The sequence below is a fragment of the Ips typographus genome, linkage group LG6 (assembly GCF_016097725.1).
Source record: "Ips typographus isolate SLU linkage group LG6, UJ_Ityp_2.0, whole genome shotgun sequence".
Lineage (NCBI taxonomy): Eukaryota > Metazoa > Arthropoda > Insecta > Coleoptera > Curculionidae > Ips > Ips typographus.
Genome location: NC_138427.1, coordinates 11,777,839 through 11,803,188, shown reverse-complemented (window position 1 = coordinate 11,803,188; position 25,350 = coordinate 11,777,839). Strand labels below are relative to the sequence as shown.

The 25,350-nt window shown below is 36.8% G+C and overlaps 3 protein-coding genes across 5 annotated transcripts in view; 1 reads left to right on the top strand and 2 right to left on the bottom strand.

Moving 5' to 3' along the window:
• The window catches only part of LOC145730805 (paired box protein Pax-6-like), a 27,302-nt gene extending 3,956 nt beyond the window's left edge, over positions 1-23,346 (top strand). Inside the window, exons 3-9 of one of the 2 annotated variants that reach the window (XM_081982231.1) lie at positions 4,571-4,736; positions 4,849-5,029; positions 11,387-11,618; positions 21,807-21,974; positions 22,027-22,300; positions 22,368-22,612; positions 22,668-23,346. In XM_081982231.1, the coding sequence (XP_081838357.1) occupies positions 4,571-4,736; positions 4,849-5,029; positions 11,387-11,618; positions 21,807-21,974; positions 22,027-22,300; positions 22,368-22,612; positions 22,668-22,753 (1,352 nt within the window). In that variant the 3' untranslated portion in view covers positions 22,754-23,346. The remainder of the gene's footprint in view (positions 1-4,570; positions 4,737-4,848; positions 5,030-11,386; positions 11,619-21,806; positions 21,975-22,026; positions 22,301-22,367; positions 22,613-22,667) is intronic. The other variant, XM_081982232.1, reaches the window with a different exon arrangement.
• LOC145730824 (uncharacterized) lies at positions 14,242-15,225 on the bottom strand. Of its 2 annotated transcripts, none has more exons than XM_081982254.1 (4): positions 15,151-15,225; positions 14,834-14,958; positions 14,637-14,781; positions 14,242-14,587 (listed from the first exon to the last, which is right to left on the bottom strand). In XM_081982254.1, the coding sequence occupies exons 1-4, from the start codon at positions 15,154-15,156 to the stop codon at positions 14,288-14,290; spliced, it is 576 nt and encodes a 191-aa protein (XP_081838380.1). In that variant the 5' UTR covers positions 15,157-15,225; the 3' UTR covers positions 14,242-14,287. The 2 variants fall into 2 exon arrangements, with proteins under 2 accessions (XP_081838380.1, XP_081838379.1); XM_081982253.1 differs by lacking the exon at positions 15,151-15,225 and adding an exon at positions 15,013-15,147.
• LOC145730795 (rhamnogalacturonate lyase-like) lies at positions 23,246-25,350 on the bottom strand. Its single transcript, XM_081982220.1, has 6 exons — positions 25,084-25,350; positions 24,831-25,030; positions 24,587-24,769; positions 24,220-24,530; positions 23,748-24,167; positions 23,246-23,693 (listed from the first exon to the last, which is right to left on the bottom strand). The coding sequence occupies exons 1-6, from the start codon at positions 25,316-25,318 to the stop codon at positions 23,372-23,374; spliced, it is 1,671 nt and encodes a 556-aa protein (XP_081838346.1). The 5' UTR covers positions 25,319-25,350; the 3' UTR covers positions 23,246-23,371.

Below are 25,350 nucleotides of genomic sequence, written 5' to 3'. Positions count from 1 at the left end.
CTCACTCAACTCCCTATCATCATTATCAAAAATTTATTATCATTTTCACATTCAGATTATTATCAAAAACAGGTCAACTGTGTAATACAATTACTTTTTCTAACTAATAATAAACTAGTTGCCTCTGAAACACCTTTTGTGACCGTAACAAATGAAAAATCACATTTATAGCATTCAGTGTAGTATCGTATATTGTTCATTCAGATAAAAGCGGATCATAACATAATAGAGTGGGTGAATGATACCCATAAAATCCCTGAAGTTGACGGCGTCTTAAGACGCGGCATTAAAACGCCAAGGGGTGCGCATTGTTGGTTCCGAATCGACTTCTGTGCGGATGAATGGGGCCCCGAAGACGTTTCTCCACCCCCGCGTTTCTGCGATACTCCCTCATGCGTTCATTCGATATATAAAAATCGAGAAGTATTCACCTTTCACAACCAGATTCCATTTGTCACCTCGGAGATATATACACACACAGACCGATGAAGGATATGGACTTTTGTTCGGGTAACTTCACCTAAGCCTGCTTTTTACTGATTTATGACGCGATATTCCCCCAAATCCCTCTTATGTTCGGTATGTCTTGATATTTTATTGATGAAAAGTTTTTTTTTTCGGGCTCCTGACTGATGTTCCGTGATAAACGATTTGTTTGCGGTTATCAGACAAAGGAAAAATTGAGTTTCTTCTCCTATTCGATTCTTCCGTCTAAAACATATTATTTACAGTTTCAGGCTACAAAATGCAAGGCAAAGTCTCACTAAACCTTATAATAACAAGGACATAACCAGTTTACCTTTTACTGGGTTTGCTGTTACACTCAATTCGTTAAATAAACAGTAATCGATTATACAATCGATTTCATCTCTATCGATGTCTAAAGTCACTTAAACGTATTGTCATCTCTTTCCTATACATGTAACCACCTAGTTAAACAATATGATGCCTACTCCTATTTCAACTAATAATCATATGTACGGTTATTGGTCACAAATCAGAAAATGTCAGTTTAAATGAGCAATTTTCAAATTTACAGTTCTGCCATAAATGAAATTCCTGCCCCTTTACTTCATGGTCTACATTTAAAGTAGGTTGTTGTTGTGGGTTTGTTGAAATTACTGGTTCTCTGATATCATCTGTGGTATTGTTCTCCATTGGTATTAAATTACAATCATTTACATCCAGAATTTTCATTGCTGTGTCATTTTTATTTCTTAGAATCGTCAATGTAGCCTTCTGTTACAGTTGTAGACCTCCAACCACCGTGTCTTTTCAATGAGCAAATGTCTCCACCATTATCTACAAGAAGAGTTGCAGAGGGCCGGCGAAGGCAGTGACCAGTATATTCTTTGACATCAGCCAATTTCAAAAACAACGCTATTTCCTTGGGAATACTTGAGATATTGTGAATACCCATTACAACTCTGTGGCAAACTCCATTTTGATATTTAATGAAAAAACGATCTGTATCAATAACATCTGGACGAAGAGACAAGTATTTTTTACAAATATTTATGTAAAATTCTCCAACAATTGTAAATGTTCTGGGCCAGAATTAATTTTTCCATGTATTCAATACTCTTGAATTCTCAAGTTTACCAGTTCATTACATCGACATGCCCCTGATATGCCGTATATTAAAACAACCTAAAAATGTTGAATATTGTCACGACTAGCGTGACGTGTTGAATTTAATTCAACCTATTTGCCTGGGATCTCGTTTCAGCGTGAAAATAAAACACAGTTAACTCTACCATCAAGTTCTATTAAATACGTACTTAAACCTAACAACTCCTAACTTACTAACTAATAAAATAACAGGTTTCCTAACCCAACGAAAACGTTACTAACTCCCAATAAAATCATAATAAACCAGGCGTAAATTAATACACAACATAGATGTACAATAAACATACTTACATCTCTATAGAAGACAGAATCTTGGAGAGAGATGTAAATTTGATGTAATTTTTAACAAAACAACTGTCAACGTCAAATCGGCTCTGCATGCTCCAAGAAGTTTTAAAGTTTGACGGACACTTGCTCAAAAACTGGCTTATTAGACAAATGAACGTATTTTTTAATAACAAAATGTCAGAAATTTCTAAATTGGAAAAAATCAGAGACTCGAAAGAAATTTAATTGTTTCAAGAATTAAGAAGAAAACACAAAAATCAATTTTCATATAAAAGTCGAAAAGATCGAGACGGTTAGAAAATTTAATAACGGCCCGCAACGAAAACAAAAACTTTTAACATAAAAACGAGTCCGGGGCGGCAGTAAAATCTACAAATTGGATGGGACGGAAAAAGGGAGAATCGATATAAAGTTGCCGACGACGAGAGTCTTTTTTCATACCGTAAATATTCTTAAGTACCGGACGCGACACTAGGGACGATTTAAGGGCGAGAAGGGCCGGTTCCGGGGACTATCGTCCTGTCACAAAGGGCCCCCCCCCGAATGGACTTTATATAAAACGGCGAACCGAAAATCGACAATTTCGGTCCCTTTCAAAAGCGTCCACAATAGGCGTGGAAATTCTTTGGATATTTTAACTTATTAAGTTAAAAGTGTTCCGGAGGAACTTTGAAAAATTACTTTTATAGAGTCCGAAAGGTTACGGAAACGTTTCAATGAAAATACCTAGCACATTCCTATTTTATATAAAAGATGCGAGGAGAAAACGTGCCGGGAGTTTGAAGCGATTTAACGCGGTTTGGAAATAAGGGCGCCAAAAAAAAACTGGCAAATGTACAGAATTCGGCACAAGAAATCAAGAAGAATGGCGGAATCCGACGAAAACGTCAATCATCCGGTTCGACGATAAAATTTTACAAACTTTACACGGAAAACGAATGTGACTAGAATAACGCTGGATCCGGAATGATTCTCAAAGGATCTGCACGTAAAACGACACGAAAAGATGCTAAATGTTTCAATTCTTTAATAATTTTTCTTAAAATGTTATAACCCTTTGTTTGGTGTAAAAGGATTGTCTATAAACCTAATTTGTTACGTAAAAGTAGCGTAAATTTGTATTTTTTTGCAGGTAATTCAAGATGCCCTCATCTTGATGAGGTAACTCAACGAGGATCCTTATGTTAGGTGCCGAAGTCTTTGGGTCATTTTTACATTGGCAAAGTGTGGAAATTACTTTGATTTCTCAGAAACTATAAAAGTTGTGTTAAGTTTCTCATTGCGAAGGAAAGAAATATTTCCAATGACTTCTCAATGAATCCAGTTTTGAAATTGATCAGACATCAGAGTCATTTATGTTTTATGCTTTCTGAAAATTAAGATTTTTGACTTTGATCCACCCTATACATTATTGCTATCTCAGAAACTATAGTGGATAGAGCTTTAGTTGAATGGAAGAAAAATTTCGCATTTTATTGCTAAATAATTTAGTTAAAAAAAATTCTAAATATTTTCATTACATCCGGAGATATTCGACAAAAAGCAAAACAGGCAAATGGATATTTTATTTTTTTACCACTTTATTATTGATTATTTTGGAAAATCACACCTTCTGGAGACACTTTTTTATGCTATTCAAGAAAATAATGTTAGTATTTAGCTACGACGTTTCGTTTTTTAGATATCATCATCAATTTCAAATTTTCAAATACGGACATGGACTTTTTATTTCGGTTTTTTAGTAGCTACCGAAACTAATGACGTGCCACACTTGCGTTTTTATAAAAAAATATTTATGTGGAATTCATATGTTGTCATAATGAGTAGATAATTTAGTTTGATATGATTTAATAATTAGCTTTTGCTCCTTTTAACACCAAAAATGCTTAAGCTGTTTCATCAACTCAACATCGAATTCAAACATGTGAATATCTATTTCTAAAATAATCAATAATAAAGGAAAGAAAAAAACTTTTTCGGTTTTTGTCGGATATCTCCGAATGTAATGAACATTTTTGAATTTTTTTTAACCAATATATTGAGCATTAAAATGCGCTTTAACTAAAGCTCTATCAACTATAGTTTCTTCGATAGCAATGCTAATGCATCGAATTTGTAACAGCTTGGGGACGACAAATATTTTTTAACCAAAATGTGAAAATGAAACTTGATTTCGAAATGTGAACCGATACATTTGTATCCCCGTTATCGAGCGAGGTATAGTCTGTTGACGATATATCTTTTAGCTCGTTATTACACCGATAATAACACGTGCACAGTTACATGTACTAACTTGACAGTATTCGAAAATTGCGTTCAGGTATTCGTAAGAGTCGCATAGTGAAAATATTTAAAAAGTTGTGTAAATCATCACTGGAAAGATGTAAAAATAAAACCTAATGACGACATTATGATTTTGTGAATTGTACATTCAATTTAAATGTATGTGGACGCATAGCCCACAGTGGAAAGTTTGTGATTGGTTAAAATTGGCTTTTTCTTGACCAATCACAAACTAGTAACAGTACTGTGATTTATCGAAATACTAGACTCACCATTACGCTGTTTCACAAATGAGAGTAGACCCTTATCGAATACTTGAACTCTAAAGAATACCAAAAATATGTCCTAACAATGTGACTGTGGACAGGCCATAGCGGTGTGAACCAGCTAGGAGGTGTGTTCGTCAGCGGACGTCCCCTGCCCGATTCCACCAGGCAGAAAATCGTGGAATTGGCCCATTCAGGAGCGCGTCCGTGTGATATATCCAGGATTCTGCAGGTCTCCAACGGATGCGTGTCCAAGATCCTTGGCAGGTATATTTGGTTGATGTAGGATTTTGTGTTGTTGTGTGTTGAAGTCCCTGGAGTTATTGTTTTATTAGAAAGTATAGTGATCTTGGTCTCTGATTGGTTCTTTCTTTTTTAGGTACTACGAGACGGGTTCGATACGACCTCGTGCAATAGGCGGTTCCAAACCTAGAGTGGCCACCGCCGAGGTGGTCTCTAAAATATCCTCGTACAAACGTGAGTGTCCCTCCATATTCGCCTGGGAGATTCGGGATCGATTGCTTCAGGAAGGAGTATGCACCAATGATAACATCCCCAGTGTAAGTTGCTAACCCTCATTTTACTCAATATAAGTACGGCACGTGCCTCCGCAATATATAATCTGAATAGCAGCTTTAAACTGTACATTTTATTATTACATTTTTTAAATTTCCAAATTTTTCCGAACCAGTGGACTAACTGGATTCACGGAGGGGTGTTACGTTAGATATCGCTCAGCGTTTTAATGTGCAATAATCTGCTAGAGCCGCGTGTCCAACACGCGCCTCTTATATTGTCGGCTCTATATTGACGTCCTCTCAACCAAAAAACTTATTACGTTATTAGAGACGAAGATTAGAATCGCCCGTTTAATATTTAAAACGTTCCCGGTTTGGGGTAACTTTTCGGTGATCGATGATAAGGTGATAAACGAGACTAAAATTTAAGGATAGCGAGGTGTAATTTTTTCGTAATTTTTCTCAAATTAGGCAATGGAAGCATTTGGTGTGTTACTCACTTGATTGGTGCAAATCTTGAGCTCTTACAAAATTACTAAGCTTTTCTTGGCTTCAAGACACAAGGTAGAAAACAATGAAAAACTTGATGGCTTAATTAAGATTAACATATTTCACTAAAACAAGTCTTCATAAAAAAATGGAGCCCTAAACGGATGTTTTGACACAAGGAGACGCTTTATTCGATTAGTGTTTAATTGTGTAAGTAAGCCGTCACCTAACTACATCCGACCTACTCGACCCCGGCAGCAATTTCGGTCATACAAACCTATTATGAATTTAAGGACCCGGCAATTAACTGCAATATAATACCGACAACAAGTGGCTTGCGAGTGCATTCCCCGTATTTCAATGGCCTTTGTATAATTGTTTGACAGGGTGGAACTTTTACAATGACGTTCAAAAGCTCAACCACTCGGTGTGTACGATTCTCAGGATCCGTGTATTGGCTCGTTAAAACGGTTTTATCGATTTTCTTTCTAATTATTCTAATCCGAAAATTTTCTCCTATTTTTCGAGTACCGAAAATCGGTGTCGTATAATTAATTTCGGCTCGAGCATACGCTCGTCTCCCATCAGATCGTAAACGTTATCTAATGGGAATTTGATGTTGTATATCATAAGCTGATGAAACGTTTATTAAATTGGAAAGTTGCCGCTCGTAGCGTGTGTTAAAGACTTTCCGAATCGATACGCCTTACCACCTTTAAATTTGAGAGGAGTTACTGTAAACATTTTCCATAATATGAGTCAAAGTTTTTGAATATGATGTTCCAAAAGGGGTGAAAACTATATTCCATTTACACACGAGCTTTTTGGATCTCCATTTAACCTTATTAATATTTGGTCTATAAGTAAAACCAACAGTTTTATCATAGTAAGACATGGAAAAATTATGGTCAAGGGGTCAGATAGGGTTGACAAATTAAAAAAAAAAACAAAAAAATGTGGTCTAATAAACCACACACTGTATATTGGACGAGTCCAAATAGTTTTTTTTGTTATTATGGAAAAATACAAATTTCCAGCTTAACCTATTTTTGTAATGTAGTTTGTGACGTCATCCTAGTCTAATTTGAGGTTTTGTGTAGATATTTTTTTTTAAATTTAAGTCTTCTGTCTGTTATCTTTTGCAAATTAGATTTTGATATTTTTTATTCCAGTAGTTTAAGTACAGAACCATTTTCTAAATCTTGACTTTGCATCCAAACCCTTTGTAATTCAAAAATCATGGCGTCGGCAAAGTAAAGTGACTTCTGGCTGCAAAAAACGTATGACGATAATTAAATGTGATATGGGTTGATGGTCAAAATGATCATACCTTTAGGTTATAGGCAGAAGCTACAATAAGGTATATGACCAACCAATCAATAATAAACAGAAATTAAAAGATTCTTATAAGATTTAGAACATTTGAAGAGGCCTCTGGCATTTAAAAAAAAAAACTAGGAACGTTTTAGACACTTGTAGAGGACTCTGGCATTTTTTAGAAAGTTCTCAATTGCATTTAGAGATCTCTGGTACATTTAAAATGGTCCTGGAGTTCTCTGGCATTTAAAAACAATTCTAGGAAGGTTTAAAACCGTTATAGATGCCTCTGACACTTTTTAAAGGTTCTCAGTAGCATTTAGGAGGTACTTTCACCTCCGGATAAATTTTATTCTTTATTATTATTTCTATAGACAAATTAAAAAACTCGTGTTGTTACCACAATTCGGTCTACAACATCGTCGTGCCAATACTTTTAACTCGTGACCATAAAAATGCTCATACCACATTAGTAATGTAAATAACTATTACGCACTAGCAGACCTTTTTTGTAGCTTCTCTTTGTCTCCTGTGATAACGGGTTGTAAAAATATTTGTTATTACTTACACAGGCCTGAAAGACTTTACACCCTTGATCAAATAAAGATTAAGTTCCCTTATACTTTGGTAGTTCTACAGGAGGTTTCTTTCAATTTTATTAAGAAATTTGGCAATTTGAATTTTTTGTACAATAGTTTGAAAACTAAAATTAAAACTATAGCATTGCTTTCAGGGAAGTATTGAAATGAGGAAAATGATTTTTTTTCTCAAAAACGAAACTTTACACTGAAAATAAATGTGTATTTATTTTATTCACTTTTTTCCACCTCTTGTAATTTTTGCTCTATTTTGGCAGAGAAATCTCTTCTAAGCTTTTGTTGCCACAACTTTGAAACACTCTTGGTTAATATGAGTCGATTCGATGACATTGTTTTTTTAACGAAAAGATCCTGGCCGGGTTGCGGCGACACTCGTCATCATCTTTGGTCTTCTCATATCCTTTTAGATCGCATCTCGTTTCGAGCTGATCGGATCAGTCCGGATTGAATTACATCGAGTTTTCCGCGTCAACAGCGCCGTGTCACGTTACGCCCGACCAACCCACGTCCCGTCTTATTACTTATGCCTGACGGGTGTTGCAGTGTAAATTTTCTAGAATTTCCAATACTTGGGTTACTTCTCTTTTTACCTTCGGATTTTTCTTCGTTTTGTACACACACACACACGCGGCCTCATTATATTTTTAGGTTAAGTTGTCGTATAATTTATTGCGCATAATATTATGGTTGAACGGGTCTGAGATTTTAATTAAAATTTGTTTACAATTTTTTTCTGGTTTTAAACATCATCTGCGCGAAAAAAATCAAACGTCAGACCACCTTGCGTGGGAATACGAAAAGCATAATTACCAATTCAAATAATGCATATCAGAAATTAAAACGGAAAAACAAAGTCGAGAGAGGGAGATTGATCGCGCGAGCAATAAGGGTGTGTAGACGGTATTAGTTTTTTGTGTCGTTGGTATAAAAGATCGAAGGAAAAAGGTCATAATGGGTATCACGGGGTGACACTGAATGGTGGACTTCCCGCTGGTCTTTGTATGACCTGTACATTGACAACATCGACGACTAATAGAGGCTGGTAGACGCAGAGGCAATCAGGGGTTGAACCGCGCAAAGTCGATTGTTGAGATTTTAATTTCGGAAATACCGATGTAATCTTGATGAGAACGTTTAGGGTCTCACGAAGAAACTTTACAGGAAGGGTGGCTGCGGTTCCTTCATTTCTGCTGCATTAATTAATTCAACGTTTAACTTTAGAGCTAGTCTATTAGGACAATGTGCCATTTGAAATAATTGACTTGAAGATCAGATTGGTCTATCCCTCGAAAATAAAAGAAACTGAGGGGGGAAATAAAAACAAATCTGACGTAGAAAAGTCGAAAAAGGAAGGATTCTCTCCAACACGTGTGTGACACTTGGGGAACTGAATGAGGGAACGCTTACCCAAACGGCTCGTAAGTGTGCATCGCACGAAAATGGGGTGATGGGCAGCAAACCGTGAACACCGAATAGACGCTGGAGGGTGCATAGATTTGACGCTTGTTTGCTGGCTAAGAAAGCGGAGCCCTACCACCCTTCGACACCCTGACCTTATCTTTTCATTAACGAGTATTGATTTTTCAGTTCATCTGGATTCTCGGCAAAACTAATGTCGTTTTTGTTTGTGTCCTTTTTCTCTGTGTTAAATCACATGCTGATTTGCATTTGATGGTAAGTCCACATGTGTGGTATTTGCGTAAATCGTAGTTTTTTTTATTCACATGTAGTCTTAGCATTAAAGAAAGTAAAGATGACGTAATGCGACAGTCACAAAAACTCCGTCATCAGGTTTGCTTCTATTGGCGTTTCAAGAGCCTCATTCGTTTTCAAGCTCCATGGACCGAGCAGCGCGTTTTTGACGTCACGATGACGTAATTTAGCAAAAGCATTATTTAACCAACTGTCAAATTACGGCATTGTGACGTCAAAATCGCTCTGCTCGCTCCATGGAGCTTAAAAACGAATGCGGCCAAGATAAGACTATCTGGTGATCAGTTTTGAAAACAGTTTTGGGCATTCTAACTGCCATTTCTCCGTTTGTCTACGTTGATTTTGGTTAGGAATTTAGCACTGGTTTCATAAATATGAAGTGACAGTGTGTGACGTATACAGGTGTGGTAAATCCAAAACCGACCATAGGAAAACCGTGTAAAAAACCGTTTCTCTGTCAGTTACACGGTTTTCCTATGGTCGCTTTTGGATTTACCAAACCTGTATATAGAATTCCATGAAAAGAAGAGAGAACTATTGCAAATTAACGCTCTACAGACAAAGATGTAAATAATCTTTGTAAGTGACATGTGACCGTATATGCCAAACCGGATATGACGTCTTTTGACAGTTACAGGTTAGAAAAATCGTGATCAGACTTCCTCTTAAAATCACGTAACCAACTGTTAAATGACGTCCAGTTTTGACACACTGAAAAATGTCACTTAGAAAATGAATCTCCATATTTGCCTAGAGCATGGATTTGCAATAATTTTCTCTCATCATATCAGAGGATACCTATGTAGTGAAATTGTCATACCAATATAGCTTGTATTGCAGTTCTACAATAAAAATCTGAGACAGTCTGTTATATAGTCAAATTTTTACCCTTTGAGAATGACGTCAAGCAGGTGAAAAAACACGCATGTCCGGAATTAGATCACAAATTTTAACCTACAAATGCTTTGAAAAATGAGTGATCATGAGAGTTTCAGTTAACATCTCGAAACTTTTTCTTTTCGTACTCGAAAAAAAGCAGCACATTTAGAATTAGCATTTGGGCCTTCTCCAGTGTAGCACAGCATTTTTGATAAACAAATATCAAAGGTATAAAAATGATGCGCTACAATGAGCAAGCCCAAATGCTAGTTCTAAATGTGCTGCTTTTTTTGGAGTACGAAAAGAAACAGTTTCCAGATGTCATCCCAATTGATCATCAGTCACTTCTGAACACACTAATTTTTCAAAGCATTTGTAGGTTAAAACTTGTGATCTAATTCCAGACATGCGTGTTTTTTCACCTGCATGACGTCATTCTCAAAGGGTAAAAATTTGACTATACACAAATAATGCTATATAGGGTGTCCCATAAGTAATGATAATGAAATTGTCATGCCAATATAACTTGTATTGCAGTTGAAATTTCTACTTTTTATTTTTCTATCTAATTATTAGCTTTTACTGTAAATCTCATTTGCAGGCTTTCTTATTTTCCTATTTTTTCTTGACATTTAAACGTTTTGTTAAACATGATACCGATCACGCTTTTCCTTTTTTTTATTTATTTATCATTTTTTACCTTCTTTCTACTTTACTCATTTTATCATTTTTCTGTATTTGCTCCCTTCCACTGTATTAATTTTCTTCTCTGGCTTGGACACGGTTTTCCCACAATTGTTTACCTTTTGTTTTAATTTTTAATAAAAAACTAACTTACTGATGCAAAAAAAATGCAAAATTCCTAAATATTTCTGTTTAGCCTCGATCTGCTGATGATACTCGTGGAAATTGGGAAATCGGTAATCCCCGAGACCGTAAAGCTCTCAGAATGGAGCTTTCACGGAACTTTACTAATAAAACCGATATCCCTCCGAACAAAATACCGTCCCAGCATAATAATCTAGTATCAAGCTTTCGCTATCAGTTTTCTGCGGAAAATCGTTTCCATTTTCGTCGCTTCCGCAGCGCCGCACCGGTCTTTAATTGAATTAAAAGCTGTTATCAGTAGCGCTTTGGCCCAATGCCTGCGTGTTGTAAAGGGGGGAAAGTTTTCCGAGGGGTTGTGGAAATTTAAGGGGGGAAGAACGGCAGTATAGGGGAGCCTTCAACGCCGCTTTAAAGTTGATTTGTCTCGCTTCACTGGCTGCGAGATGCTCCAATCAATGCGGTTCGTCCCCCGTTTCCGGTATATCTGTATACATAAAATACATTTTCGGTTTTTGCCGCGAAATAACTTCATAATATGTGGGGGTGGTTTCATTTTTTTTTTTGGTTTTTTCAGGTGTCGTCCATTAACAGGGTATTGCGTAACTTGGCGGCGCAAAAAGAGCAAGGCTCTCAGAATCCGCCTCCAACGTCCGGACCGGATAGTGTTTATGACAAATTGAGGCTCCTCAACGGTAATCAAGCCAGTTGGAGGCCATCTCCTTGGTACTCTACAGGCAACGCTTTTCCTCTTCAGCCTCTCAGCCCTCCTCCCACTATTTTACCTGATGACACCAACACTAAAAAGGGTAAGTAGTATTCAATTCACTATGTAAATGTTTGTAATGATGCTGATGTGCATATGCAAGGTATCTAGAACGAAATTCCCATTATATGATAAAAATCTTAACAGCAGCAGGGTTCAAGGGGCACATATAAGTTTAAACAAAGCAGCTCCCACGTTTACGTTCCCCATTTCTGCCATTTTCCTTTGTGCCTTTCCGTTTGCGTTTTGTTTAGGTGCCCCGGAGGTCGTCTGAGTTGTACACTGAAACTTCCTAAGTTGAAGTGCTCGGTATATTCCTTGTGGTTATTATCGGGAGAGATTTCGTAATGGTTTTATTTTTTTTCTAAACCCGTGTGTTTGCAAACAACCCAAAATGATAAAAAGGAAACGTGGATACCCCTCGATAAAGATATATCAAAAGGTTTTGGCCCTTTCTTTACCCCAAAAATCACTTTCAACACGCAAACGATATTAGGCACCCTTTGCCTGCAAAAATTGGCTTTGCCAAATCAAGGGGAGGTTTATAACGAATCGATATATTTTATAAATTGCCAAATAACCGTTGGATGGGCTGGTTTTAAGGGCAACGGTAAAGCAAAACGTCTTACGGGAGATTTAATGCATTTTATGACAATTTTTAACCCAAATTTAAAAAAAAACTAGGCTAGATATTGCTGTGTTTTAAACAGTATATGAAAGAAAACTCTTGGTAGAATGTGAAAAAGTCAATATAATTTTAATAGCACGTCAATTAAAAATCTTACAAGCATTTTAACAAAATGCTAAAATTACCATAATTTTCAAGACATCTGTGGAAGTATTCATTGACCTAATTATAAGTATTCTAAAAATACTGGAGTGTAAAAACCCCTAAGCAATTCCGTTAATGTTTGAAAACAAAAAATACATCCACTCAAAGCGAAATTATAAAGATTACTAATTCTAAAATCAAACGAGCAAAGGGTGAGGGGCTGATCTCTTTGTGGTGTGCGTGTGCGGGGGGGCCCCCGGGGCGGAGCGCTGGCAACTGTATCAGTTCGAAACGGGGCCCCGCCGCCTCCTGCAAGTGACACATTTGTTAAAAATCTAAAACGGCGGCAACGCGCTGCCCCCAGGAGACATGCTAATTGAAATTTCCAACCCGCTCGACTGAGGCAGCAACGTTTTAACAATCCGGCCTCTGCAATTTTGTTTCGAACAAACGTTGCCTCTAATGAAATTATTACGCATTAATTAAAATTTATTCAATTTGTTCAGTTATGCTTTGTGCACCAATTATAGTGCACAAAATGATTTTTCAGAAATTCGAAACATCAGGCTCGCTCTCTGTGTGTATGTATAGCTTCGGCTTTTCAGTTTGGATTTGTAATTCGCTCCCTCAGACAAAAAGCGGATTAAATGTTTTGCCGCCCCCTCAACCCCTTCGTTTTTGCTCCAATTTTATATTGCACACAAATCTCGTTTTGTTTGCAAATTAATATTTATCTTTCAGCTAGGAAATAATTTTGTTTTGACTTTTTTTTATTAATTATTCATTCAACTTTAAAGTAAAATGATGTCGATGCTGTATTTAAAGAAAAATTAAAAATTAGCTGCAAACAATTCACTAAAACGAATACTTGAATGTTGATGCGACCATTTTCAATTAATTAAGTAAATAGGCTGATGATTACCAATAAAAAGTTTTTATAAACATACTCTTTTAAGGTCCAGTACTTTCAGTTTAGAATAATTTTATTCTAAGGATAACGTGAAATCAAACGCTGTTAATGGTCAATTCCGTCATTTCTATAGAAATTGTCCTAAGAATACATTTATTCTTAGGTGAAAGTACCGGCCCTTAATGTCCCTTCTTCGAAATAAGGAGTGTCAGAGAACCGACTGATTTAGTGATTTTTCATACAGCACCGGCGGAGATTTTGTTTTTTACAAGAATTTTTTGTGCCTGAAAAACGGGTGTTTTGAGAACGTTTTCTAAAATCTTGGATTTTTTTACATTAAAAATTACTTTTGTAAATATCTCAAAAATCGGACGTTTTTAAAGAAAATAGCATTTATGGTTGTTTTCCCGACAATTTCAACTCGATTTTAAGTACTACTTAAGCTTGAGGTTTGAATGTGACAGATTAGGTTGCAAAATAACACAGTCTAAAGTAAACTTATATCTCAGCTGTCCCTAAATTCAACTTAGCTAATGTTGGGGAAATGGAAATTAATGACGTGAAATAAGCACTTAAATCTTGGCACAAAAAAATTTGGAAAAATGTAATTTTTGGTCAAAATTTTAATTTTTTTTGCTCCAAAACGGTTCCAATGTACAGCAAAGGGCATATTTATACCAAAGAACCTTAAATTAGGTAAAATAAGCACAAAAAACCCCTTTGTAAAAACCGGCCAGTATTTTGAAGAATTACCAAAAATAGTTTTAAAGCACCCATTTTTCCAGTGACAAGTTAAGGACAAAAAACATTGTAAAACTAAAATCTCCGCCACTGCTTTATGCAAAATAAATTCTATTTACACTAAATAACGTTTAGATATTCACAATAAACGATATTATTTATTTACCTTTGACACTCTGTATTTCAAATATGACTTTTGAGTACTATAAAACTAAAAATGACCTTCTAAAATATAAGACTTGATAAAACTGAATAATTTATTATAAACAAGTTATTACATAAACAGAGTTTACTGGAAACTTTGCACAAAAGTAGAACTGTACGGGGTGTTCACTATCGAAGTGTAAGCCGACGAAGCTACAGGCACTACAGCCTGATACTGTACAATTTGAGGCAATTCCTGAATTCTGGCAAAAGCTGGGACAGCCTGAACAGGCAATAATCTGGGCTGTTGCAATTTAGCTGATGCTGCAGGAGCTGTAGCGTAAATTAAATTTTGCGTTTGAGGTATCACCACGTATACTCCAGCTGGATTTACTGAGTTGTCTTGGAGTTTTTGGCTGGTCGGGGATACTCTGAAGCTTTCAGCCTGTAGAAAATCAAGTTAATTGTTTTTATGTGATCGAAAAAAATTTTACCTGAGGTTCTGTAGTAGTAGCTTCCGCAGTTTCTGTAGTGGTGATTGGAGTTTCTGTGGTGGTTGGTTCAGCTGGTGGTCCGTAAACTTGAGGTGGTGGACCATACGAGGGAGCTGGTACTGGAGGAACTTGCTGCCTTTGGAACCTTCAAACACACATTAACAAGTTGCTCACACAACTCCAGTAAAACAACAAACCTCAAAGGTGGTGCTGGCCTAACGCCTCTAGGTTGGAACGACTGTTGTCTGGAAAAAACACCTCCACGCGCTGGAGGTTCCGCAGAACCCATCGCCACCACCACTAAGACAATAGCCACGGTATACTGAAATTTAAAATAGTTTGATCACACAAGAGCAGTAAATGGGTCGAAACCTACGTCGATAAAGTTATACAAATCCCATTTATCGGCATCGGATGGTGCGTGTCGTTTCGGCATCGAAATGTTTATGGCGCGTTGCACCACGTCGGGTTTCGTTAGTTTAAGTCCCTGTTAAGAAAGGTTTCATGTACGTACCTTCATTTTTTTTTTAGTTTGGTAGGCTTTGTGAGGATCTTGCCGATATCAAACCAGAACTGATAATCATCGTTCGTATCGTCCGGCTATTTATACTTGACAATTTTGACTTGGGGAGACGTGATTTGCCTTAAATCGCTTAATTAACTCGATGTATTCTTTATAAACATTTTCGTACTTGTCTCAGGTTAAAACTGATTAATTCTGTAAGGACATAAGATTTTTTTCTGGAATTAATCTTATCCAAACATTTTTTTGGACATAACCACTAACTTGCATACAGGATGATGACAGCAAAAAGTTGTATCAATTTTGCCATTTTAACCTGTATATTATTGTACTTTTCGATCAGTTATTTAATTCTACTAACTATTTTGGTTTCCTCTACCTTATTTTAACGGTTTTGCAGTTATTAATTGTTACATTTTCTTCCTTCAAACATAGCTTCAATAGAACGTTTGTAGAAAATGTAAATGTAAATTTTAACAGTAGTTTTAGAGAGTCTAATTCAAAACTTCTTCAGATTTTGGTTGAAAATTGTCTTTAAAAATAGTTGACAAAACACTGGGAGTTCTATTTGAAAGAATGAAGTTTTTCACCAGTGGGGTTTGTCACTAATTTTGGCAAACCCTGTATAATGTAAAATACATTTTCCTACTCAAACTGTATTGTCTGGAACCTCGTTAAACTAAATGCAGATTATTAGAATTAGGTGTAGGAAATAGAGCAATTATTTAGAGTTAATTCATCTAACCTGTATTGTTACATGCGTTTTAATCCACTCAAAGTATGTTTTCAGAAATTTTTATTTCTACAGCCAACACTGTTGCTAAGTCAATGGTGTTTTAGTGTTAAAATGTCAGTACACTGTTTTATACTAATAAACATTGCACAGGGAGCAGTGTAGTTTTGCCGCCATTTTAAATACATACCACGAATCTAAGATGGCGACAAATAAAGCTGACTTAAGCAATTTGAGTCACATTCTAATGATTTCAATTCAGAAAAAAAATCTACAGCATAATAATTATGTTAATATGAATTTTGTGGGCCGTTGAAAACTTAGTAAACATACAACTATTATAGCATTGAATTTACCAAAACAAACACTGTGTTACATTAATATTCCGTATCGATATTGACATTGGCCCAGAAAACATTTCTATACCCGAAAGACGCTGATGAATGTTGATAAGGAATTTTCTATGAAGCATTTAAATTTAGAACTTCCTTTTTGTTTCATTGCCGGGGGTCAAACACTTTGATGCATTACTAATGATTTGGAAAAATTTCCGAAATCACCCAAAATTAAATTACTTTTTCACTACAATTGAATACTGATTTGTGTCAATGAGGCAATTATTACGTAATGGCCTTAACAGTTTTTTCTGTTTAAATTATTTTTGTGGTTTCTCTGCACTGCAAAATGATGAAGGGGAGACTGATTCGTAAATCTCATCATTGAAAAGTCCGCGTTTAGTTGAGCTTCGTTAAACCGCCATTCGACGAATCATCGCCCGGTCAGGCTTGTTGAACACCCGTTTCCCGAATAAACCCCCGGGAACTCTTAAAATCTGTTGGCATGTCCCCGTTTATTGCCTCGGTAAATATCGAAGGGTGGCGTCCTTCGTTTGCTATTCAAATTCAATTATCTCTTTGAAATTAAGCTTGATAAGTTTTAATGTAATAGGCAATTTTCAAAAACAAATTACGTCTCATAAACCCACATTAAAAACGGTGTATTGCAACAAAATTTCCTTCTTCTCAAAACTCTCTCTTTTACGTATAATATTTTGAGGCCTCAAATCTCGGAAAGACGGTTTTAAAGGCTCCTTCCTCGTTTGTTTGTAGTCGTTATGCCGCTATGTCTATCTGCGTATCTGATACATGCATGTTACTGTGGAGCCCTTTTCTTTGTCCCGATATTGAAATGGAATCGTTTGGGCGTAAGTAATTTGCTTTACCGTATCCCCGTTTTGCCTCTACCGCCACGTTATGGCTCTATACTGTAAACACACCCCGTTGTTCTTACTATAAAAAATGTACCTTCTAACATAAAAATGTACTATTAGTAAGTTAAATATGTCTGTTAGTCTAACTAAGCTGTTCTTGCTTCAGCATGTGATGACACCTGGGTAAACAATAATTATACTATTTTTTGTACAACTATATGAAATTCTTAAAACCATGCTTCCCTCAGGGACGTAATGGGATTCAGTGTCAATGTTTTCCCCTTCTAGCATAAGACATGACACTGCAACTACAAAAATCTCATTCATCTATATCCCAGTAGCTTTGCCGCCATTATTGTAACAAACTTATGACAAGTACAGAGAATACAAATCTCCATTAGTTACGGCCCTGGCTTCGCTTCTTTTTGTTAAAAGACAGTCAGGTCAAGACATTGCAACCGTTTAGAAAGTGAATTAATAGTTTAAGACAAATTTTATAGTTCATGTTTTACAAATCAAAATAAATATAAATTCAAATAGTATATAAACTTAATAAAGTGTATATGAGTGACTTATATGAGTCAACCTAATCTCAATTGGGACATCAACGTCGTAAATAATGTCAAAAGTCCAAATAAAAGATGGAGATTATTACATCCAATAGCAACGTTCATAGTTAGCTACGTCATATACTTACTGCCCGCGAAATAATCAATAATTTATGATTTAATTTTTGAGCAAGCTTTATTTAAGGTTGAATTTTGAAAAATATTATATCTTTTCTGTTCGATTTGATAAGAAAATTTTAATTAGTGGAAAAGGTCCATTATATTGTTTTAGATGTTATTGTTATTGTTTTCAGAGTCATTTTACAAGAATGTTTTGTATTGGAAACTTTTTTCTCTTCTTTTCCAAGTAGTGAGTTTAGAGCGGGCATTAAAGCTTTAGAACTCTTTGTTATTATCTTAAACACCCAATTAAAGGGTCGTTACTTCTGCAGATTACACATTAAAGGTTAGAAGACACAACTTTCAACTTTCTAGTAAAGTTACGTTGCATTTCTTCCACTTATTACCTATTTTAGAACAATTTTCCAACAAATCAACTTACTTTCATTTATTTATCTTAATTTCATCTCAAGTTTTGAGATTCCAAAAAAAAATTATATGAAAGTAGTTTCAAGCTGGGAAATTTTCAAACCTACTCTGATTGGAAAAGTGTGCCCCATACCGTGTAATTTTTCACACAAACCAAACACTCATCGATATCGCAACAGGACTTTGGATACAATATGCACACGTCAGTGCACAATAATATATTTCAAAAATCCCCTATTAAATGGCCACCTTTTTCAATTATATTCACAATCTAGCCGCTTTCGCTTCGTTGCTCAAACAGAAAACGTTTTCTCTGCTAACTTAGAGGGACATGTGTTCCTGTGTACCGTGCCCGTTCCTTTTTTTTCCCCGACTTTGTATCTGCATTTTTGGGATAGGAATTAATGTTTCGTCGACAAAATACCGGAGATGTTTACATGTTTTGGGTCAATAGGTTCGGTTCCGTATTTTTTTTTGTTGCTCGAGAGGCTTAAATTGGTTTACAGCTGTCTTTTTTAAAGTAAAATTTGAGCTTTCCAAATACAATCCATTTACATAACTACTACACAAGTTAAAGCCTTTGTATGTTAATCCGAACCCTTCTCTCTCTCTCTCTTTATGTACATATATACGTTTAAAACCCCATTGTGTCGGTAACTCCCGAACCAAATTCGGCGAAACTTAGGTAAACGACGCCACGTTATTCAAGCACGTCGCTTCCGTTTTGACAACGAACCGAAATGAGTTCAACAAAGCGGTCTAAAGAGTTTTGTCAAAAGTAATTTGCTACAGTGCCGACCAAAAGATTGTCTGTCGGCTTTGCCCAGAAACGTTCACAGATCGGAAGCTGCAACAGCAAACGGCCCGAGGGCCCCAAACTCCACGACTTTGTAGCGGCCAATTATTGAATTTGCATTGATCACTTGCGGATTAGCTGGGGAAGCACAAAGGTATACCAATTAAGGGATTTACTTTGTCTAATTGATCGTGAAATTATGTTTTGGTCACATGGTAACTCTGTAATAACAAAATTTCACTACTTGACTGTTAATTTTCACTTTTTTTCCCCACTCATTAATATATTAAAGTTCATTGTAAAACGAAAACAAAAGACTGGGCCATGGCGGCCATTGACTTAAAGTACCTATACGTGCACCTTTTACGTGTAGTTTAACAGTCAAAAAGTCAACCCCACATACACACTGCAACATTAATATTGATATATCAATGTACGGTTCTAAAGTGACAGAAGGGGCGGCACCCGTTACGCTCTCACCCTTTTTGCCATCATCCGAATATGTATCGTGTAATTCAGACCCATAAAAGCCCTTAAGTATCGGTTATGAAATATGGCAACCCTCGTGTGTGTTACAATAATAGATTGTATTTCTCTACACCAAATTAGTATTGTTGTCGGCAAGTGACTGTGAATTGTTCAACTAATAAAGCAGCACTAAACGACGGTTTCAGGGAGGTGGGGGACACCTCGGGGGTAACAATATCGCAAAATGCGCCGGCGATTGACGTGAACGAGGGTTTTTCCCTTAATAAGTGGTACTAGGATTTATTCGATTACCCTTTCAATTATGTCAAGGTGGCATAACTGGTATAATTTATTAGGAACAGGGAATGTAGTCGTAGATGTTAGTTTTAGCGAGTTCTGATTGAATTTAGGGTTATTCTCTGGCTCTTTTAGTTTTTTTGTGTGCTATTTTGTTTGTAAACCATTTAAAAGAAAGTTTTCGATACAAATGATTTACATTCAAAAGACTAAAAAAACATGAAAATTATTACCTCAACTGGTAAATTTACTTGTTTCTTAAGTTTATGAGTGATTTTCACTAAGATCGTTTCTGCGTTGGTTTTTTCTAAAAGAACTAATTATTTGGAAATGCTCGTGGAAAATGGTGGCTCGTAATTGCTTGCCATGATTAACCCAAAGAACACATTAACCAAAACAACGAAAAAATACTAAAATTAAACAAATTGCTTCTAAACTTTATCTTTTACAATGCCAATTAAATATTGAATAAACTTTGATAAATCGAGAAATTAATGGTAACAGAAGTTGGTTGGTATGCCTGTTGACAAGTGACAGAAATGACACACTTCACGCAGCTTTACGTAAAAATTTTTTGGTGTAAACGACTTTCAAAAAGCTAATCTGGGGGAAATTTATTTTTGAAAAACGAGAAAATTGGTCTAAACTGTCTTAAAACTTTAATTATCCACTAAAAACCTTCTCTTACACTATTTACTTAATTACACTAATAGTCCTTTATCCAGTTCACTGCCTTCTTTTTCCTTTCATGATTTGTTCTGTCTAGTCCATTAGAGTCAGTATAGTTATTAGTTTGTTTTCGTTAGTGTTTCGTTACTTATATGTAATTATCAATTTTTTCCACTACTAACATGATAAACATTATTGACCGATTAGTAACTTGAGAAATTCGTTTTCTCTACCTTAATGGTCATTGTTGACCTAGGTCAAAAATAGAGTCTAATCTCTAGTTCTAGTCTGGCACAAACAACAAAAAAGGTAAAATTATTGATCTAGGTAAATAATAATGTCATTGTCTATTAAGACATAGGAAATATATTTGACTTGACAGAGACAGATAAATTAGGTTGTGTCTTCATGTTGTTGTTTGGTTGTTAACCTAAATTTTTAAATTTTCAATAAAGAGACCATCAAAAATATGGTTGATAGTGGAAAAAAACGCTATATTATCCACGGTTTAGACAACTTTTATCCACCTTATGTCTTAAACTTGACGCACGGTCAATAAAAGCTTCTGTGTGTGAAAAAATGATGATGACAATTCAATAAAACACACTCATTCACTTTAGTAAATATATTTTTTTTTAATTCAACGACTTTAAAAAACTTTTTAAATCGATAACAGGCACTAATCCCAGGCTACAACAAGCTAATACTTATCAAAAACTCCCCACTTCATTATCATCTTAAAAATGAAAATTTCAAGTTATTTAATTAAAACCGTAAATTAAATAATCCCAACTTTATACCGTGCCGTATATTTTACATGAAATAACGCAACAAACCCGGAGTTTCAACTTTGGGAGGGAACCCTGGGAAAATATCGAAACAACTTATTTGATCTAAAAGGGCTCTGAAGGGCCTCCGGAACGGGGAATTTCCGTGCAGCAACATCCCTTAAGTCCCGCCTCTGTCTGACTTCCTTCAGCCCTTATCATTAGTTTCTGGTTGGCTGCGTTCGCCGTAACGTAGATCGTTGTGCCTTATCTTGCTAAAGGGGGGGCCCAGGCACGAAAGGGGGTGGGGGGAGGTGGGCCGCCCACCCCCGAAATAAGTCTGTAGAAACGGCTGCTGTTCCAAAGCCCTTATTTTACTTGACGCGTAATATATTTTTCCAAAGTTGCGGGCTCGTTTTGGCTCTGCAGTTTTAATTAAAATATATACCAGCGCGACGATTCAATCACGCGGCCCTATTTTCAAGAAAACACTTTCTCTGTTGTTTGTTACTATCTAAACTTGTTTTCTCTTTCTTTTTTTTACTATTTTAGAAGTGTAAACCAAGTTACTTGTCGCTTGAATTAAATTAAATAATAAATCTTGTTTCAGTAATTGACCTCGACGGTCTTAATTCAGACGAAACAAACTCGGGAGACAATTCCAACGCCGGCTCCAGTATAGGTCCTGATGATGACCAAGCTAGATTACGGCTGAAACGTAAGCTGCAAAGAAACCGAACCTCCTTCACTAACGATCAAATTGACAGTCTGGAAAAAGGTATTTTAGATTTTCTCCAACTTGTACTGGGGTTTGAATTTGCTGCTTGTAGAATTCGAACGGACCCATTATCCAGACGTGTTCGCTAGGGAACGTTTGGCGGCCAAAATAGGGCTTCCAGAGGCTCGCATCCAGGTTTGGTTCTCCAATCGGAGGGCAAAATGGCGTCGCGAGGAAAAGTTACGAAACCAACGCAGAACCAATCAAACGCCTTCGGATGTACCTGGTCCTAACACGTCACCACCTCGAATACAAAGTTTTGGAAACAGTAGTCCTGCTATGTATTCATCTATAGCACCCACGATGTCTATTGCTGATACTTACGGGTAAGTTTATGGTAGTGCCCGTTAAAATGTAATTCACTAGCCCAAAAGGTTCGATTATAATTTTCAGAACTATGTCTTCAATGTCCAATTTTACCCACGGTAGTTTGGCGACCAGTATGGGCCCATCACCTGGAGCTTGTTTGCAACAAAGAGAGAGTCCAGGTATGGGTGGGGCCATGGGCGGTTACTGCATGGGTCGACCTTCAGGTTACGATTTGGGTATTGGTTATGGATCCAGACCATCGCCTTGTAGTCCAGGTCAGCCTTACCAGATGAACGGACATCAGTACAATACCAATGGAACTTCTACTGGTAAGTGATCACCAAAATAATAATTTCCAGTACTCTAAAACTGTGTCTTCGTCAGGACTTATATCTCCTGGAGTATCAGTCCCTATAGCTGTCCCAGGACAAACTGACATGACGTCACAATACTGGCCCCGCATACAGTGACCTTGGTGGAATTAAGAATTCAAGTGAGCTCTTCTACTTAGTTTTGATAAATTTACTTAGGATTACGTGTGAATATTATACGGTAAGAGATTATTATAATACATTTTCGCACTAAGTGCTTATGCATATTATATTTATTGATGATATAAAATAGTCATTATGATCACTTGTCACGTTGAAAGCTTTCGAGAGGATCTTGAATTTGAATGTACATTATTATTATTAATAGCAAGTCCATATTTGTAGATAGAAGTGTGCGTGTGTGTGATAAAAAAAAAAGTAAGATAACCTCTCAAAAAAATAACTCTGCAGACAAACGGGAATGTGCAAAATGCCAATGAGCTTTTAATGCGACGACGATTTTTTCCATTATTTTGAAACTTTCTCCAAACAAAAAAGTGATTAATTGATATACTAGAATTTAATGTTGTGTGTGGTTTTGTTTATACCAAAGGGCGTAATAAAATATGGATGTTGAAAAGAATAAAATGCTTTTTGGAATCGACCATGATGTTTAATTCAAAATTGTCGTAATTTGTGAAAGCATGACACACCGTTGTTTTTGTTAAAAGCCTATAATAATTTAGTTAGTTTTTATTTAGACAACTAAACAAAAAATTAGGCCCTTTGCAAACTAAGAGCATCGTACATAACTTGTCCCTTACTGATCTGAATGGTCAAAGTGTTAGTACCGGTGACAACTTGTGCGTTACTGGCCGTAAAAATGTTGGAGTAGAATTTACCGCTCTGCATGGCACTTCTGTAGACTGATTGATCATTTTCGAAGTAAATGTCACCGATCTTGTGGCCGTTAAGGGTCACGATCATGTGCGGACTTTGACTGGCCGCGGCCAATGCTATACGTAGGTTCCTACTGTTACCATCCTGGGTGTCTGTGTATACAATGGTCCAGATGCCGGCTTTGGATTGTGCGTAGTACCTGGAGTGAATTTCTCCGTCAACCGACTCTCTAACATATTTTGTAATTACTTACCAGTCTTCAGATGCACTGCTAGATCCAACAGTGAAAGTCAAAGTTTCAGGGACTAGATTTTCCCATTTATAGTTACGTAGTTCGGTGCTGTATTTGAATTCATCAGATTTGCGGTCAGTCTCCCCAATGCTCCAGATGATGTTTTCAGGTTCGGGTAGGCTCAAGGCGGATACGGTGGATTTTTTACCAGCTGTCACAGTTACGGTTGATTTTGCCAAATTTTCGCTTCCATGACCGGCTAATGGATAGGCGGCAACGTTGTAAGTTCCGGGACGAACGTGGGAGATGGAGTATGAACCACTGCTGTCAGTTTCAACGTTGTACAAGTAGCCCAACTGTTGATCTTGGAAGTCTTCGGTGGTGTCGTACAACACTACCATAGCCTTAGTTTGACCGGTAACAGTTCCAGAAACTGTTCCTCTATTTAAAACAATACTTGTACGGAGATTTACATAAAATGTGAACAACATACCTTGAGGTGGGGTATTCAGAGTCACCAACAAAACTGTAGGGCCATTTAGATTTTTCAGTGTTAGCTTGAGAGGCAACGTCGCTCAAAATGGCGCTGTCGCTTCCAGTGTTAAAGTACAAAAGCCATGGGCCGTAGATGTGGGTCCAGCCAGATGAAGCTGTAAGTCCTGAGGTTCCAAAATGACTACTCACAAAGTAGTTGGCAATCAAGGAGTCTTGATGGACCAACAAGTCTTGTTTCAAAGGACCACCGGCATGATATTCGCGACTTGGGGAGATGACGAAAGCTCCGTAACCATTACCGTACACTCCCTTTTTAAATACACACATAAACAATTTCACACCAATAATTACGGATTTTTCAATACCTGGTAAGGAGTTTCCCTGATGTAACCAGCATAGTCGTATTTAGTATAATAGGTTCCGTCGGACAATTCCCAAGTTTCGTCTTGCACTTTGGTTTGGGTGTTCAAATAAGAGTACAAGTACAAAGTACCTGATCGAACTGAGTTGGTACCTTGAGTCAAAACGGACGGATTGAAACGGTACACCTGCACCAAATCCAGAAGCAGGTAAACTACCGATTTCCTGAAGCTAAATTAAAAAACTTACGGTCCTAGTTTCACCCAAAGAAAGGGAACTACTTTGGTCATTAGTGTATTTAGCCCAAGAGTAAATACCGCTAACACCATCTACCATAGCATAATGCAACTCAATTTTAAAGTGAGACGATGATGAAGTTTGGGTCCAGTAGAAATGACCAATAGAACCAGAGTTTTCCACTACTGTGACGGTTGATGGACTGAAAACCACTACAACCAACTATCACATCAAATCGTCCATACTGAATATGCACTCCACTTACCTTGCCCATTTTCATTCCAATCCAGGTAAAAACTTTTTTCAGATGTAGAGGCAATGTTAACACCGTTCACTTTAACAGAAGAAATGACGGCAGCGGCAGTAAACTTCAGAGCAATGTCGCCATTAGAAATGGAAACGGCCAAACCATCGGTCGACAAGCTTACGGTGGCGTATGATGGTGCGACCAAAGCCGAAACTATGGCCAATGCCAGTACGGAACCTCTAAACGCGGACATTCTGCTATGCAGAGTTGGGTACTCGATGTACC